The following is an 18,209-nucleotide window of genomic DNA, read 5'->3' on the forward strand; positions in this document are numbered from 1 at the left end:
AAAGGTAAAAATAAGTAGGAAAAAATTAATTAAAAAATAAAAATGAATATTGAGAAAAGGGGATTTAAAAAAAGGGGATGAGGATGGAGAAGAGAGTTCATGGCCTGAAGTTGTTGAACTCGATGTTAAGTCCGGAAGGCTGTAAAGTGCCTAACTAGAAGATGAGGTGCTGTTCCTCCAGTTTGCGTTGAGCTTCACTGGAACATTGCAGCAGGCCAAGGACGGACATGTGGGCATGAGAGCAGGGTGGTGTGTTGGAAGGTCTAGGCTGTGCTTGCGGACAGACCGAAGGTATTCCGCAAAGCAGTCACCCAGTCTGCGTTTAGTCTCTCCAATGTAGAGGAGACTGCATTGGGAGGCACGAATGCGGTAGACCAAATTGAGGGAAATGCAAGTGAAACACTTTGAAAGGAGGGTTTGGGCCCTTGGATGTTGAGGAGGTAGGAGGTAAAGGGGCAGGTATTGCATCTTCTGCGATTGCATGGGAAGGCGCTGTGGGAGGGGGTTGAGGTATTAGGGACGATGGAGGATTAGACCAGGGTGTCTGGGAGGGAACGGTCCCTACAGAATGCCGACCAAGGGGGGTGAAGGGAAGATGTGTTTGGTGGTGGCATCATGCTGGAGATGGCAGAGGATGATTCTTTGAAAGCGGTCGTTGGTGGGGTGAAAAGTGAGGACAAGGGGTCCCTATCATTGTTCTGGAATGGAGAGGAAGGTGTGAGGGTCGAGGCATGGGAGATGGGTCGGACACGGTTGAGGGCCCTGTCAGCCACTGTGGGTGGCAAACCTTGGTGAAGGAAAACATGTCAGAAGCGCTGTTTTGGAAAGTGGCATCATCGGAACAGATGCATTGGAGGCAAAGGAACTGAGAATGGGATGGAGTCCTGACAGGAAGTAGGGTGCAAGGAGATGTGGTCGAGGAAGCTGTGGGAGTCGGTGGCCTTGTAATGAATATTGGTGGACAGTCTGTCACCAGAAATTGAGACATGGAGGTCAAGGAAGGGAAGTGTCGGAGATGGACCATGTGAAAGTGATGGAGGGGTGGAAACTGGAAGCAAACTTGATAAATATTTCCTGGTCCAGACGTGAGCAGGAAGCGGCACTGAAACAGTCATCGATTTACCGAAGAAAGAGTTGTGGGAGGGAGCCTGAGTAGAATTGGAACAAGGAACATTCCACATACCCCATAAAGAGACAGGCATAACTGGGGTCCATGCGGGTACCCATAGCCACACCTTTTATTTGAAGGAAGTGAGACAAGTTTAAGGAGAAATTGTTCAGTGAGAGAACAAGTTCAGCCAGATGGAGGAGAGTGGTGGTGGCTGAGGATTGTTTGGGTCTCTGTTCAAGGAAGAAGCAGAGAGCCCTCAGATCATCCTGGTGGGGGATGGAGGTGCAGAGGGATTGGACATCCATGGTGAAGAGGAGGCAGTTTGCACCAGGGAGCTGGAAATTGATATGATGTAGGGCATCAGAGGAATCGTGGATGTATGTGGGAAGTGGACAAGGAGAGTGAGAATGGAGTCAAGATTGGAAGAAATATTCCGTGAGGCATGAACAGGCTGACGCGCTAGGTCTTCTGGGACAGCCCTGTTTATGGATTTTGGGGAGGAGGTAGAAGCGGGCTGTCCGAGGCTGGAATCTGTGGAGGGAAGATTTCCAGAGGAGATGAGGTTAGTGACATTCCTGGAAACAATGGCTTCATGTTCGGTGGTGGGGTCGTGGTCCAGGGAAGTATCTGAGAGTTGGCGCTCAGCCTCTGCGAGGTAATGGTCAGTATGCCAGACAATAACAGCACCACCCTTGTCAGGTTTGGTTACAAAGTCAGGGTTGGACCTAAGACAACGGTGCGGCAAGTTCAGAAGGAGACAGGTTAGAGTGGGTGAGAGGAGCAGAGAAATTGAGATGGCCAATGTCACACAGAGTTCTCTGAAAAGATCAAGAGCAGGTAAGAGGTCGGGTGGGGGGGGGGGGGGGGGGGGTGTCCAGGTGGAGGGAGAATACTGGAGGTGGGTGAAAGGGTCCGTTGAATGGGGCGAGGACTCCTGCCCAAAGAAGTGAGCATGGAGATGAAGGCGGCAGAAGAAGAGTTCAGCATCATGTGGAGCCCGGAATTCATTGAGGTGATGGCGTAAGGGCATGAAACTGAGTCCTTTGCTGAGTATTGAACATTCAGCATCAGACGGGAAGGTCAGGGAGTATGGTGAATACGCGGCAAGGGTTGGGATTAGAGGGCGGGAAGAGGTGGAGGGCCCTGGACTCAATGAGTTGTTAGAGCTGGTGTTCCTTAGTACCTGAAAGAAAGGGCAAAGTTTCTTGCTAAAGCGTCGGATGAGACGAAGAATATAATGAAACTAGGGAAAAGGTCAACTTTGAGATAGTGAGTCGGTGCTGCTGGAGGGAGGTCGAGTGTGTTCATATGGCGACGCTTGGCACTGAGTGTGGATCTCGGGATGCGGCGAGAACAGCAGTCCAAGGAGTGTCGTATGTCTCGGAGATACTTGTAATCCTGGGTGGATTTGAAACACAAGGGATGGGACTTCAGTTGGAATCCACGTGGGATAAGTCGATGATGGAGACAGTCACTGAGGAAGGAAATATGACTGTGAAATAGTTTTAGTAAACACCTTGTCAAACACCAGGAGGGAAATGGAAAGCAATGAAGGTGAACAGGGCAAAAGAGACTAGCGAAATCCTGTCAGAGAGAAGAGCAGTACTTCTTCAAGGTAGGCATTCCTAGAAGAGAAGACGCAGTGAATTAAACACTAAGATAAAGGCAAAATACTGCGGATGCTGGAAATCTGAAACAAAAACAAAAAATGTTGGAAAACAACCCCCGGGTAAGTCCACTACAAACCTTCTTCCAGGCCGAAAAATATCCTTTGACCATTACTCTCTGCTTCCTATTTTTCAGCCAATTTTGTATCCACGTTGCTACTGTTCCTTTTATCCTATGAGCATTAACTTTTCTCATTAGTCGGTTGCGTGGCACTGTGTCAATTGCCTTTTCAAAGCCAACGTACACCACACGTCATCGACCTTTTCTGTTACCTCTTCAAAAAACTCCAAGTTAGTTAAACACGATTTCCCCTTTAGAGATACATGCTGGCTGTTACTTATCAACCCATATTTTTCCATGTGACAACTAATTATATCCTGAATAATTGTTTCTAAAATCTTGCTCACCATTGATGGATAGGATAGATTATCTTAAACATGATAGGTTTCTACACATCTTGGGTACTGTGCTAATCAAATAAACTAGCTTTAAGCTGAATACCTCCAGGAGGAAGATATACTCAGTTCTTAATAAAATGCAGTAGAAAGCCCAGAAATTAATTTGTGCTATTTTTTGCAATCTTGGTCATTGTTTTAACAATTGAACCCCCTTTATAAAATTAAAACTTGCAACTCAAACTCATGACCGTTTTATTTTCTGCCCTTCCTCTAATCCTAGGTTGTAGATCAATCACCATAAATCATATTTTTGAGAATACAATTGACCAAATCACTAAATTCTGCTAATGACTGTTCATCTTGGGTGCTTGTCCATTGATAGGAAGTCTGCTTTGAGTTGATTTGTTAATACGTTATTGTAGTGACCAATCTAGAAGTTTTGTTAAGAATTATCCCAACTGTGGAAGTTAGGAAATGATTATTACAAATCTGTTGAATCACAGACAACAGCAAAATCCAACTGTCTATAGAACAACTTTTTTTTACTCTCAGTTGCTGTCTTGTATAAGTTGCCAGCAATGGTTTCATCACTAAGTAAAACTTAAGCTAATCAAGTACTATAATTCAAACACTCAAAGGGTTAGTTTATTTGTACACACTCAGAATGCGGAAGGCGGGACACCATGTAGCCCCCTGTGCACTCATACAATAAAAGAGAGATAGAGAAAAGAAAGATTTACAGGGCAAAGACCACAGAGAAGAATTATTCACATGCGTGTGGGAGTCCAGAATCAAAGTCCAATGAGGTATTCCTTCGCTGAGATCAGTGGGCTGGAAACCCATGCTGGTTAATTCACTTTTCTGGTGGTGTTGACTTCACACGACGAGGTAGGCATACAGAGAAGAATCAGTCTTGTAGGTGATGATGCAGAAGTTCCAGCAGAGATAGTGTATTTGGGGCCGGGTATTCATCCTGGGCAAAGCACTTTTTCTGTAAGGCTGCTTGCAGATGGTAAAATGGCAGATGGAGTGTTTAGTACAACAAAGCAATGTTCCACCAGTTAGAGGTTCATGTCACATGACTCCCACCTTTCCACATTGTCTTTGACAAAGGATGTGTATCCTTTGTCTGGGCCCCAGAGATGGTAAATTGTCTCATGTGTTAAGAATTGAAAGAAAGGTTGCAGGATCCTTTGTCCTAGCAGACAAGTAGGCTCCTGTTGGCCAACCTAGCATATGAAATGCAGATGGCCTGTGTATAGTTCTTTGTATTTGGCCTCTGCAGCCCATGATATGTCGTTAGTGTTTCTTCAGAGATAACGAGGTGCAAGATTCTTTGAAACTGCCAGGTAGTCCATTTTTGTTCAGGAGTCACAGACATAGATTCAGCCATTTGAAAAGGTCTTTGTCTAGTTTTCAAAATTTTAAAAATAGCCATGAGGATATCTATCTTTTTTATAAAAACATACAAGATGAAGTCTTAGTCCCTTCACAATTAGAATATTTAATTGAATGTCGGTTCATGTACAGAATGTAAAATACAGAGGGAAAGAAAGTTGGGATTGAGAGAAAGATTAGAGAAGTCAGTAGAAAATTCTTAAGTCTTCAACAATAATTGAAATCTGAAGGAACGAGATTCCACACTGATTTAAACAAATAAAACTTAATGTAGCGGGGGGGTTGTTTGCTAGTAATTAAGACTTACCCTGCAATTTTTAAAAAAAAAGCACTTGCACTTGAATGGACGAACCTTAACTTTTTCTGGTATGCTTAATAGCTATCGTTTTTTTTTCAAATTGATGTGTTTCGTATTATCAAAAGAAGATCAAGGAAATATTTTTGAACTCTGAAAAGAAGCTGAACGTATGTATACTGAAAGTTGTGATTGATTTACACTTATGTTTGTAACTAGACAACATTTCGAAATAAACAAAAAACTTGTAGTTTTGAAACAAGTGGCATTGGAGGATTTGAAACAAGATTTTAAAATCAAGACCTTGCCAATAGATGTATTTGGTTCCTGTGGCATAAGAAACCCAACACTTTATATTCAAATTTTAGCCTTTATTGCTTTCCTTTTTGAAAAAAATGGACTTTTCTGCTGAACAAAGAAAATTAAGATGGCTGCTACAAGTCACCTGACCACGGGTTGGCCTTTTGTCTTGAGAGCTATCCCCAGGAGTTTCAAGAACAAAATAATTATTTTCTCAGCTTCTGGAATTTCACACTTCGTTGTGCAAACCCCTTATAACCAGCGAAAGCAGAGGAAGTGCAAATGAACTGGTTTCCCATCCTGAACTATCACAAAAGAGAGAGACCGAAACTCATTATACTAGAAGAGATGTATTAACTACCTTGCGTTTCTCCTAAGGAGAAACAATGACATTTGGCCAGAAGCACAGAAACAAATTGTTAAGCTGCAACTAACCATTAAATGGCCATGTCTAATTATCCAAGCCTTTTGGACAGTTTTAACACTTCATCTTTGGGCTTCACAGCTAGTCTGCTGTTTTAACGCTAGACTCAACTATTCCAACAACATACTCCTGGCTGGTCTCCCACATTCTACCCTCTAAATTCGAAGCCTCAAACTCCGCTGCCTGTGTTTTAACTCACAGCAAGTCTCGTTCTCCATTTCCTCTATGCTGACTGACCTATATTGGCTCCTGGTCAAGCCTTGATTTAAAAAAAAATCTTGTTTCAAATCCTCCAATGCCACTTGTTACGGACAGGTGAGAGAGAGTCAAGCTTCACTGATTTCCTCTTAACATGTTTCTGTAAGCAGGTGGTGTATTGATTGAGCTTTTTTAAAGAATGGTTTTAAAGAATGGCTCAAGAGGTGGTTTGCTTTCCTAACCCCTCTTTTTTTTTTGTGTGATCCAATTTGACTAATAATACACAGCAAACTCAAATGGGGATTAACTCAGAAGGTTAGTTTATTTTACACATTCAAAACCCAGAAAAGGGAGTGTTGGCAACATCGTACAAAGTTGAGAGGATTAGAGAAAAGGAATTTTACAATAAAATGAATATTGGCCCAAATGAGTTCCAGAGTCCAATGAAGAATTCTTTAGTGTAGGCGTTCTGAGTTCAGCTGGGGAGTTGTATTATTTACAGAATTTTGGATGACCTGCAATTTTACAGAGGGTAGAATGTGAGCCACCAGTCAGGAGTTTCAGAATAGTTGAGTCTAGAGATGCTGAAGACTTGAATGAGGGTTTCAGCAGCAGATGAGCTGAGACTGAGGCAAAATCAGGCAATGTTACAGAGGTGGCAATAGGCGGTTTTAGTGATGAGACAGATAGGAGTTTGGAAGCTCAGTCTAGCTTAATCTCAGAGTGGGAGAGGGATCAAGTTAATAGCTAGGAAATGGAGTTTGGAGGGGGGACTGAAAACAATGGCTTCAGTCTAACCAATATTTAACTGAAAGAAATTTTTATTCATCCAATACTGGATGTTAGGTAGTCAGTCTGATAATTTATTAATTGGGAGGAATCAAGGGAGGTGGCCGTGAAGTAGAACTGGGTGTCGTCAGTGTACGTGTGAAAATTATCACTGGCTTCGGTTGATGTTACTCGGCATTGCCAGTAGATGAGAAGTAGTGGGGGGGGTGCCAAGGATAGATCCTGCGGCAGCAGCAGAGGTAATGGTGCGGGGGCAGAAAGAGAAACCATTATAAGTGATTCTCGAATGGAATCAGGTGAGTGCAGTCCCACCCAGCTCGTTGACAATGGAGAGGTGTTGGGGGGGGGGAATGGTGTGGCCAGCCATGTCAAAGGCTGCAGACAGGTTGAAATGGCCAAGGAGGGAAAGCTTACTTTTGTCATCTGACATCCTGGGACACCTGTGACTGCTCAAGATTAATTTTAACTTGGCGCTTGACTCGAAACACAATAGAATTACTTAAACTGTCGGAGAGAACCAAGCATTCTATGCCATGTTTGCTGTGCATTTTAAAAGTTCCCTGTTTTTTGCAGGGGGGGTGGTGGATTATAAGAGCAGACTATTAAAATCCTAAAGTTCCCTGAGCCAAGTCAATAACACATGTCAAGTGTTTGACTTGGATTCTGTTTTCATCTTTTTTGATGGAAATAAAGGAAGGGAAGAATCTGCAAAACTCTTGGACATGTTTGCGCTTTTAGTTCAGTGACTTGTTTATTACCTGTTCATATAGCCCAGAGGATATAAGAAAATGGTGAAGCTTTTTATGCCTTGCTTGGGATTATCCAGCGATTGGTTTTTTAAAGTTACAGCTGATTTGTTAGAACAGCATTGTGGTTGAATTTTGAAGTTTGTTTGATAATGTTATTGACTTTATAATAGTTGAGTTCAATAATTTAGAGCAGCATTCTTGAAATGCCTAAGTTGTTGCCCAGATTTTTGCTTTCATTTGAACCTTGTTTAGTCTTCTCAAGCCTTTGCTGATCAAACGTTTTTCCACTGATTAAAAACCAAAGTAGTGACTACATAGCATGTTCTTGGGCTATCAGAAACTAATTGTATACAATCTTAATATGCCCTTTGCAAAAGCAAAATACTGCTGATGCTGAAAATCTGAAAAAAAAATAGAATCTGCTGTAATTTTTCATCAGGTCAGACAGCATCTGTGGAGCATGGCCAACACCATTACCATTTCAAGTTGAATATTTCTGCAACAATTACTGAGGCATCTCCTTGCTAAGTATTGTGCAGGGGGTTTTTGCTTATGTTGCTCTGTTCAGATTGCAGATCCTGGCGTCACACATCTATCCTGAGTCTCAGTGCAGTTTCAGAGCCCACAGATCAATGGTCAACATAATTGTCTGTCTTCGGCAGTTACAGGAGAAGTACTGCAAAGCATTGCCTTCATAAACCTCGCCAAGGCCTTTTTATCTTCTCAGCAATTTGAAGACTCCATCTCTGCTGCAGAAAGTGGGCTGACCTCCAGGGTGTCCTTTCCACAAGAATATGCACAGTTCCATCAGTTACAATGGAGCAACATTAGATGCTTCCAAGATCAGTAGCAAAGTAAAGCAGGTCTGCGTCTTGGCACCAACGCTGTTTGGCATATTCTTCTTGTAGCTATTGCACGCTTTCGGCAATGCAAAGTAGGATTTACCTGTATACCAGAGCTGATGGCAAGCTGGTCAACTTGGCAAGTCTGCACACCAAAGCCAAAGTGCATAAAGCCCTCATCTGTGAGTTGCTGTTCGCTGATGATGCGCTGACATCTGATACTGAAGTTTACTTGAGGTAGCTTGTCAATTGGTTCTCAGGCCTACAAGCAGTTTGGGCTGAATCGGTGTCAAGTACACCATAGGTATGGGCTAGAATGTAGAGATTCCACCTTCCATCAGCATCAGCAACCTCGCTCTGGAGGTCATTAACAGCTTCACATATCTTGGATCAGCAATCATCAGCAAGCTGTTCCTTGATGCTGAAATCAGCACCAGGATTACCAAGGCAGCAGCTGTTATGTCAGAGCTTAGAAGGTGAGTGTGGACCAACAGCAAATTCGCCATAAATAAAATGTTTAGCGTGTACCAGGCTTATGTTCTCCACACCCTCTTTTACAGTAGGAAGGCATGGACAACTTATGCCAAGACAGGAAAAGCAGCTGAACAGCTTCCGCCTCTGTGGACTCCAATAAATATTGAGCATCTACTGGCAAGATGGAGCTGAATTTGAGAATACATAAGCATGCAGGAATCCTCAGCTTGTTTGCTCCTTAAGCCAGCAGTGAATCACTCAGCTGGGTCATGTGCGCCAAATAGATGACGGCTGCATTTCCAAAGATATGCTCTATGGTGAACTTGCTTTGGCACAAGACCAATAGGTCGCCCGCCTCTGCAATACAAGGACGTTGGCAAGCGAGACCTCAAGTTGACCAGGATTTGAGTCGCCGCATAGGAAGTCCTTGCTGCTGACCAGAGTGTATGGAGGCAAGCAGTGTGGAAGGGTGTGGAAAGATCAGGTGACAAAAGAAACAACTAGATGGTGGTAAAAGAGACCCTGGCGGAAGGAAAAAACATCAGTCGATCTCTGGCCAATGTTATTCGTTTGTGCCAGTTGTGAAAGGATTGCCACATAAGAGTCGGCCTTTACAACCACAACAGACGATGTTCAGTGCAGAAATTACTTACAGGGTATATCATCTCCCATGATGGACGAATGCCTACTAACCACTAACTTGTATGCCCTTTTCCTGCATAAACAAGCCAGAGTCATTTATTATTCCAATGCAGATGTGCCCCATTTTAGTCAAATTTCCTCAGTTATGGGATACTTGTCTTAATGGTGGGGTAAATGTAAAACTGAGTCTGCTTTTTGTTGGTCAGTAGAGAACAGAGGAGAGTTATATGCAGCATGAGTGCTGCTTACACAATTTTAAATATTTTAAAGTTCATCTTATGAATTTTAACAGTTTATTTCCTACAGCGCTGTACAATGTTGTACATATATACATTCAGTCTGCATGACCAGCTTGTGTACAATAGATCACTGATATTTTAATGATATGGTAACAAAAAATATATTCCTATTTTAACTTTTTCAGCTTGGCGATTGACATGTTTACTGGAGAATATTATCATAAGAATCAAACTGGTTTATGTTCAGTGCAAGTTGCAAAATGTTAGTTTTTGTTTATGTTCAAACAGGTTATGAGCAAGTTGTTCTATTTTTCTCTCTCCCAGCAGTTTTATTTCAGTAGCCTGATTAAATTAATGACCTGATTTCAGGGCTTTCATATTGGAGCTGAGACTTTAAATGATGAATCTACCTAGTTGTTATTTATTGTAGCAGCTTAATAACTTGCATAGTCATTTGGTAGTACAGAACTTGAGTATTGCTGAAAAAATACATTTTGTCAAAGCTTTTCATCTTGCAGCCATTAGGACAATTTCAAGAATACCAATGTCAGGGGAAGCAGCAACTTTTATACTGTATGAGAAGGAAGTGCTAATTGGTTGGCAAGTGGGCTCTGGTGGAGACATTGCTATGGAGAAGGCATCAGTTAATTGTGACTGACAGTTAACTGCCAAGCATTATTTGAAACTTAAAACCAGGCAGCTTGACTCTGATCAAGGCATTGCCCCAAGGAGTAAACCAGTGGCTATCATTTATTGTGCCTGTTTCAGCTAAACAAAATGTGTGTACATGTTCTTCCTGTCTGCAAAGAACAGGGCCCCATGTATTAATATATGTAGCTTCCAATTCATGCAAATATGTCACATGGTGAACCTGACTGATGATCTTAAATTGGTTGTCAGCATAACTCTTATTGCACTGAGGATTATTTAGCAAATGTTGCTCAATCGTGGAATCACATCTAATGTTGGACACTGTTTGTTTGAGATTTGCAAGCATGGGTTGGTTGGGTATGGCCTGGATCTTGCCTGTGATGGACAGCAGAAGGGACAAGCTGTTTGATATGATCTGCCAGACTTTGGGACGTACGGCCTACATACCTAACATCACACTGCCACTGAAATTCATACAGCATATTACTTGTTTGTGTGATAGGCAGAATGTCTTTTTTGGCTTGATGGCAGCATCCTGTTGGTGGTGAATACCAATTGTGCTGTTACTACATAGTAGCATCTTGAAACAGCTAACTTCACAAATCGCTCAATTTTTTTGAGATACCTTGCCCTTCCAGGGTAATCTGCATAGACTGGGCACTCTTCAGGGCTGAAAGTGATGGCCTTAGACTTGTTCTTGAGTCTGTGCGATATGCAGCATGAAATGATCTGATCAGGGTAGCCATTATCCTGCCTTATTTCAGCATCAAGCATGCATGGTGAGCAAATGCATTGGGCCCTATTCACGAGGTTGCCAATAAGGTCAATCTTATAGCATGTGGAACTGTAAGAATCCCAATGTGTGTATTGACTAGTGAAGGTAGGCTTGCGGTAGACCATGGTAGAGAACCCCTGGCAGATTTCTCAACTAGCATGTCAAAGAAGGGGAGTTCGTTTGACTGTTCCATTTCAAAGATAAATTTGAGCGCAGGATGAAGCCAATTAAGACATGCAAGGAAATTATTACATGCTGCTACAGATTTAAATATAGCAAACATCATTCACATATTGGAAATATGCAAGGTATGTGAGGTTAGATGTCTTTTTTTTTCAGCAATACCCAACTTGCATAGTATTGCATAGTAGGTACAGGCCATTTGACCCATCAAATCTATGTCAGTGCTTAAGCTCCACACAAACCTCTTCCCATTCTGTCACCTAACTGTATCACCATAACTTTTTATTCAGTTCTCCCTTCATGTACTTATAGATGCATTCAAAGGGAAGCTAGATACTAGGTGCTATAATTACTCCTTGTAGTAGCAAGTTCCACATTCTAACCACTCTAAATGGAGAAGTTTTTCACGAATTCCCTGTTGAGTTTATTAGTGAGTATGTTATAATTATAGCCCCCTTGGTCTAGATTCCATCAACACCACCCTCTCCTCTCTCTCTCTCTCTCTCTCTCTCTCTCTCTCTCTCTCTCTCTCTCTTTTCCCCCCCCCCCAACCACCACCACCACCCAACGCCCCACAATTAGAAAGGTTTTCTCTGCATCTGCCCTTTTATAATCTTAAAAACTTCGATCAGGTCACATCTCAGTTTTCTCTTTCTAGAGACAAGACCCTTAGATGGTTCAAATTTTCCTGATGGAGATAACCTCTCAGTTCTGGTTTTCTTCTACAAATAATTTTTGCACCTTTGCCACTGCATCTTATATCATTTATATAAACAAGGCCAGATATGTTTGCAGTATTCCCAGTGTGCTCTAACCAAGGTTCTATAGAAGTTTAACATGTGTTTTTCAATTCTCTCTCTAGAAATGAACCACAGTGCTTTGTTTGCTTTCTCGTTGTCTTGTTAATCTGCATCACTTCTTCCTACCAAAATGCTCCATCTCAGACTTAACTATATAGAAGTTCTTTTGTCATTACATGAGCATTGTGGAGATTTATTGATGATGTCTTGTATTTTGTCACAGTCCTCCTCTATGTTAACTGCACCCCCCATTTGGTGTCATCTAAATTTTTAAATTGTACTTTGGATTCCTAAGTTCAAATCATTGGAACACAACTTCCCATCTTTGCCAGCCTCGAGTAGCCAACTTGAACTATTTTTTTCTGTTTTGTAGTTGGCTTGCTACCCATTTCACGGCTTGTCTTCTTACTCCACATGTTAAAATCTTAGGCACAAGTCTGTCATGAATACTTTATTAAAGGCCTTTTGGAAATCTAAATGTATTGCATCTACTGCATTACTCTTACCCTTTTCTATCCTTTCTATTCCATCTTCACAGAACTCAATGAGGTTGGTTAAACATGACCTTCCCTTTTGAAGCTCGTGCTGGCTACTCTTTATATTTTTGCTGTATAGTTGTTTTTCTTAGTAGTTTATGTCTTTAAGTAAGGATTCCATTGTATTTTTTTTTTACTATCAGCATCAAGCTAATTGGTATATATCACCCTTTTAAATGTAGACATCATATTGCCTGTTTTCCAGTCCACTGGATTTATTCCCTTTTCTAATGAATTTATGTATGTACACAATAGTGCATCTACTGTCTCCTCCTTTAACATTTTTCAATATGCACAGATCAATGATTTCATCTCCTCCAAGTTTGATCTAATTTGTCACTTACCTCTCCTCTTTCCATTTTTTTAAATGCTTACTTTTACATTTTTAAAAAAATCTCTTCTAATGCCTGTCCATAGTTTTATCTCCCTGGCACTTAGGGAAAGTAATTATCAGAGAATCGTTACAGAAATGTTAATCATTAGAAAAATGAACATGTGGCTCAAAGACTAGTTTGGAAGAAGAGGGTCCTGGTTCGTGGGGTACTGGTACCAGAATTGGGGAAAGTGGGATCTGTACCGTTGGGACAGCCTACACCTGAACCATGCTGGGACTAGTGTTCTAGTGAGCCGCATAACTAGGGAAGTGGGAAGTTTTTTTTTAAACTAATTAGTGGGTGCAAGGGATCAGATTTGGGAAGTATGATAAAGAGTAGAGACCAGTCAAGGGAGAAAGGTATTAATATGGGAAATGATAAACAGAACATGACAGGAAGGGATAGAGAGTACAAATGTAAGTAAAACAACAGTCAAGCTGAGGAGGTTACAAAAATAAAAATAGGACAAAACTGAAGGCTTTATATCTGAATGTACGTCACATATGAAACAAAACAGATGAACTGATAGAGCAAATAGGAGTAAATAAGTACGATCTGATAGCCATTACAGAGACATGGCTACAGGATGACATAGACTTGGGACCTGAATATTGAAAGGAATGTGACATTTAGGAAGGACACGAAGCTAGAAAAAGGTGGAGGGGTGGCTCTGTTAATTAATGGTATTAGCACATTGAGAGGGGTGACCTAAGTTCAGGAAACCAGGATATAGAAGTGCTGTGGGTTGAGATGAGAAATAATAAAGGCAAGAATTCACTTGGGAGTGGTATACAGGCATCCTAATTGTAACAACATAAAGGAAGAGATAATGTGAGCTTATTAGAAATGTATGGCGATAATCATGGGGGTTTTAACCTACATAAAGACTGGAAAAATCAGATGGGCAAAGGTAGCAAAGATGAGTTCTTAGAATGATTTTGGGATAGTTTCTTAGAACATATTTTGGAGCCAACCAGCGAGCAGACTATACTAGATCTGGTATTGTGCCAAGGGATAGGATTAGTTGATTGCCTCACAATGAAGGCACCTTTAGGTAGCAGCGATCATAATATGATTGAATTTTACATTGTTTTAGGGAGAGAAGAGTTGGCTCAAGAGCAGTATTTTAAAGTTAAATAAGGGCAATTATGTGGGAATGAAAGCAGAACTCGCAAAAGTGAACTGGCAAATTAGGTTAAGGAATAGGTCAATAGAGATGCCGTGGGAGATGTTTTAAAGGGGTATTTCAGAATACACAGAATAGATACGTTCCAACGAGAGAGAAAAATTCCAAGTGGAGGACCCACCATCCATGGTTAACTAAGAAAGTTAAAGATAGTATAAAACTTAAAGAAAAAGCATATAATTTTGCAAAGGCATGTGGCATGCCAGAAGGTTGCACAGAATATAAAGAACAACAAAGACAAAAAGATAACGATGCAAAAATAGTATGAGAGAAAGCTAGCTAGAAATATATAAAGGAATAGTAAATGTTTCTGTAAATACTTGAGAAAAGAATTAACAAAGTGAGCATTGGCCCAAAAGAGAGTGAGCTTGGGGAATTTATAATGGAGCGTAAAGAGATGGCAGATGAATTGAATAGGTATATTGTACTGGTCTTCACTATAGATGATGTAAGTAACGTCCCAGAAATAGCTGTAAATCAGGAATTGGAAGGAAAGGATGAACTCAAACTTACAATCACCAGGGAAGTGGTGGTACTTAACAAATTGTTGGAACTGTAGGCTGACTGTGCCTACACCACGTGGACTGCAGCGCTTCAAAAAGGCATCTCACTACCACCTTCTCAAGGGCAATTAGGGGTGCGCAATAAATGCTGGCCTAGCCAGCGAAGCCCACATCCTGTAAATAAATAATGAAATAATTAAAACTTGTTTTGCCTTCCTAATTTTTTGAATTCTTTCCTAGACATTTCATATTCTATTTTGTCATTCTCTCCTTTGACGATCTACTTTGTGTTCTTTTTTTTCTCTGTTTCAATTTTACCCTTTTTAAAATTCTCCGATGGTGTCATTAATGACTTGATTTTTTTGTTGCTTTTAGCTTGCATAAAACATTGATTTCATGGCAGTTAGCACCAGAGACAAGACACAAGTCACACGCTCTCTGAAGAGTAGGAAAGCTAAATATGAAGCAGCTGATCTGACATAGTCCATAGCAACATTGATAGTGACTTAGAAGTATGTAAGCCACTCACTCCTGGCTGCCCTTTTGTGTGACCTTTTTTTGTGTGACCACAAGGCAATTGTGAAGAATAATGCCATTTTTCAAGTACTTGAAATTCAAAAGGAGCCAAAGTTATAAAAATGTGCTGAGACCCTCTCACAGGAATGGTTTTGTTAGCTGCCTACATCAACTTTACTTTTCAATCTTAAAATACTGTTTTACAGAAATATTTACTGCCCTACATTGTTTGACTATTGTGGAATCTTAGCCCTGATGATTTTTATAAATAATGAATGGATGTGAAATATATTTGCGCCACTATGTGACATTTATTTGTAATAATGAGATATGAGATTAGGGCTCCTGCCTCTCTATTTTGCATGTTAGCTTTTGCCCAAATCTGAGCTGAAATGCACATTTTGAAGATAGCAGAGTAGTCTTAGTTGATCCAGATTAAGAGTTACTTCATCCTTGTACTCATATATGCAAGATTAAGGTATCTCAGTGCTGAAAAAGTAAAAATATGAATGTGCTAACACTTGGCATAATTAATCTAAATTACCTTATTGACTATCCTAATTCTTTTCCTTTTAATTGTAGAAAACTCTGAAGCAAATGATTTGAAGCCATTCTTTGATCAAACATATTCGCATATATACTATGTTTTCTTTGAAAATTTTGTGACCATTGAAGCCAGCCTAAAACAAAAAGGTAAGGATAAAACATTTTAAATTACTTGCATTGATGGGTGATGGGGCTAATCAAGGCTCAATTTTTGGAGGATCAGAAAAAGAACTGGTTTGCAAGTATTCTGATTGTTTTTAAGAAAAACTGATTTCTAAATCTCTAAACCAAATATCTCACTTTCGTTTTTTCTGTTAGCTAGCACTTTGTCTATTTTCATGTTCTACTAATTTCCTATGAATTTTTAATCTCCACGTTCCTTGGATTTGTTTTTCGCTTACTTGTCGTTTCCTTATTTCTTCTGTTTGATTTGTGACTAAAATTGACATGAAAAATAAATTGCATGATAATCTTGGCTTTTGCTCAGCTATTGTGATTTTGTTTGGGATACAGCAAAAAATGTAAATCGGTGAGGCTGGTGGAGAGGGTGTTGGTAGCGAGTGGACTGGATGCAATGGCCCATAACATATGACCTATGGGGGTGGGGGTCATACCTGGGAAATACCCCGGAAGATGTGCTAAGGGACCTCCCCAGAATTCCCCACGCATAGACTGCACGGGAATTACCCAGCAAGTTCAAACTTTTCTGATGGGCAGATACCCTGTACTGGGAACCACCCGATACTCTGATTTTAAATCGGATACTTCTAATGGTTGACTCTCTTAGCAGAATAGTTACCCAGGAAATGCTAGAATTAAAACAACTTCTAACTTCTGGGTAACTATAGTGCTGACCATCTTCCTCCCCCTCATGCACCCCTGAGCGATGCAAGGAGGACCCATAGGCAACAGCCATCATCTAGGAAAGTGGGTGATCACAGGACCTGGAGGCAGTCAGCAGCACCTGGAAGAGTGGGTGGAGAGAGGATCCAGAGGCACTGACTGCCATCTTCCTAGCGGGCGGGAGCCAGAGGCAGTCAGCAGTACTTGGGAGAGCTATCCAACCCAGAGTGCAGCGGAAGCGTTCTGAGAGAAATCCACAGGAAAACCCCTAAGTGGTTGGTGAATATTTTGCTTGTTTATCTTCGAAACTCGTAGAATTTGTCAGTAATTGTAAGGTTTCATTAGATGTAGTAAGGTTTACTAACAGTGATAAAGGTTATTGGGTATGGCAGTGTTTATTCATAAACACAATAAAGATGGCAGGACTATTGATGTGTTGCGACTGCAGAATGTGGGAGCTCCTGGATGCCAGTGTGATCCAGGGCAAACATGAATACAGTAAGCGTTTGTGGCTTGAGGAGCTTCAGCTCTGAGTCATTGAGCTGGAGGTTGAGCTGCAGACACCGAGATGCATCAGGGAGGGGGAAAGCTGCGTGGACACTTCGTACCAGGAGACAGTTATACCCTTGAGGATAAGGTCTTCTGATTTGTTCAGTGGCCAAGGAAAGTAGGGTGTGACTGCAAGTGATGCAAGTATGGGGACCCAGAAGGTACAAGTTGAGGAGACTTGGCTTTTGCAATTGCCCAACAGTTTTGAAGTTTTTGCAGCCTATATGGATGAAAGCGGTGGCTGCAGGCTGGATGAACAAACTGACCATGGTACAGGAAGCCACTTGAGTAGGGGGAGTTAATTGGAATGTAGTGGTAGTTGGGAGCAGTATGGTTAGGGCGATAGACACAGTTCTCTGCGGCCAAGAGAGCGAGTCCAGACGGCTATGTTGCCTGGGTATGGGACATCTGCCCTGGGCTAGAGAGGAACTTGCAGTGGGAAGGGGAGGACCCAGTGGTCATGGTCCACGTGGGTACCAACGCCGTAGGTGGAAAGAGGTTCTGCTGAGACAGTATGAGCAGAGCAGCTGGATTCTAAATTAAAAAGCAGAACTCAAAGGTGTTAATCTCTATTATTACCTGAGCCATGAGCAAATTGCAAAGGGTAAGTAAAATTAGAGGGCTCAAAGATTGGTGTGGGAGAAATGGGTTTCAATTGATGGGGCATTAGCACCAGTACTGGCAAAGTGGGAAATATACAGTTGGGATGGTTTTCACCTGATCCATGCTAGGACGAGTGTTTTGCTGAGTTGTATAACTAGGATAGAAGAGGTGGCTTTAAACTAAGTAGTTAGGGCAGGGGACCAAGTTTGGGAAGATGTGATAAATTAAGTAGAGAAGACCAGGCATTGAGCAAAGTAGGAATAAGGGAAATGGTGATCAGAGCATGACAGAAAGGGACAGAATTTACAAACCTGAGTGCACCAGCAGATAAGACCAGAGGTTACAAAAGTAGTAAAAGACAAAACTAAAGGCTCAGTATCTGAATGCACTTAGCATTTGTAATGAAGCAGATGAATTGACAGCTCAAATAGTAATAGATACATGTGATCTGACAGACGTGGCTGCAATATATCAAAGACTGGGACCTGAATATTCAATGGTACATAACATTTAGGAAGGTCAGGAAGCTTGGAAAACATGGGATAGCTCTGTTAATTAAGGATGACATTGGTACAATAAAAAGAGATGACCTTGGTTCCGGAGATCAAGATGTAAAA

At 41.3% G+C, this 18,209-nt stretch overlaps 1 protein-coding gene across 8 annotated transcripts in view; it reads left to right on the forward strand.

Annotated features, from left to right (window-relative positions):
* Nucleotides 1-18,209, forward strand: part of ralgapa1 (Ral GTPase activating protein catalytic subunit alpha 1) — a 337,589-nt gene that overhangs the window by 15,980 nt on the left and 303,400 nt on the right. For all 8 annotated transcript variants that reach the window (XR_005946224.1, XR_005946225.1, XM_041213937.1 and 5 more), the window contains exon 2: nt 15,634-15,744. Coding sequence is in view for 6 of the 8 variants with exons in the window: in XM_041213937.1 (XP_041069871.1) it covers nt 15,634-15,744 (111 nt within the window). In the remaining 2 variants the exon portion in view is untranslated. The remainder of the gene's footprint in view (nt 1-15,633; nt 15,745-18,209) is intronic.

Source organism: Carcharodon carcharias, chromosome 20 (genome assembly GCF_017639515.1).
Source record: "Carcharodon carcharias isolate sCarCar2 chromosome 20, sCarCar2.pri, whole genome shotgun sequence".
In the NCBI taxonomy this organism is placed as follows: domain Eukaryota; kingdom Metazoa; phylum Chordata; class Chondrichthyes; order Lamniformes; family Lamnidae; genus Carcharodon; species Carcharodon carcharias.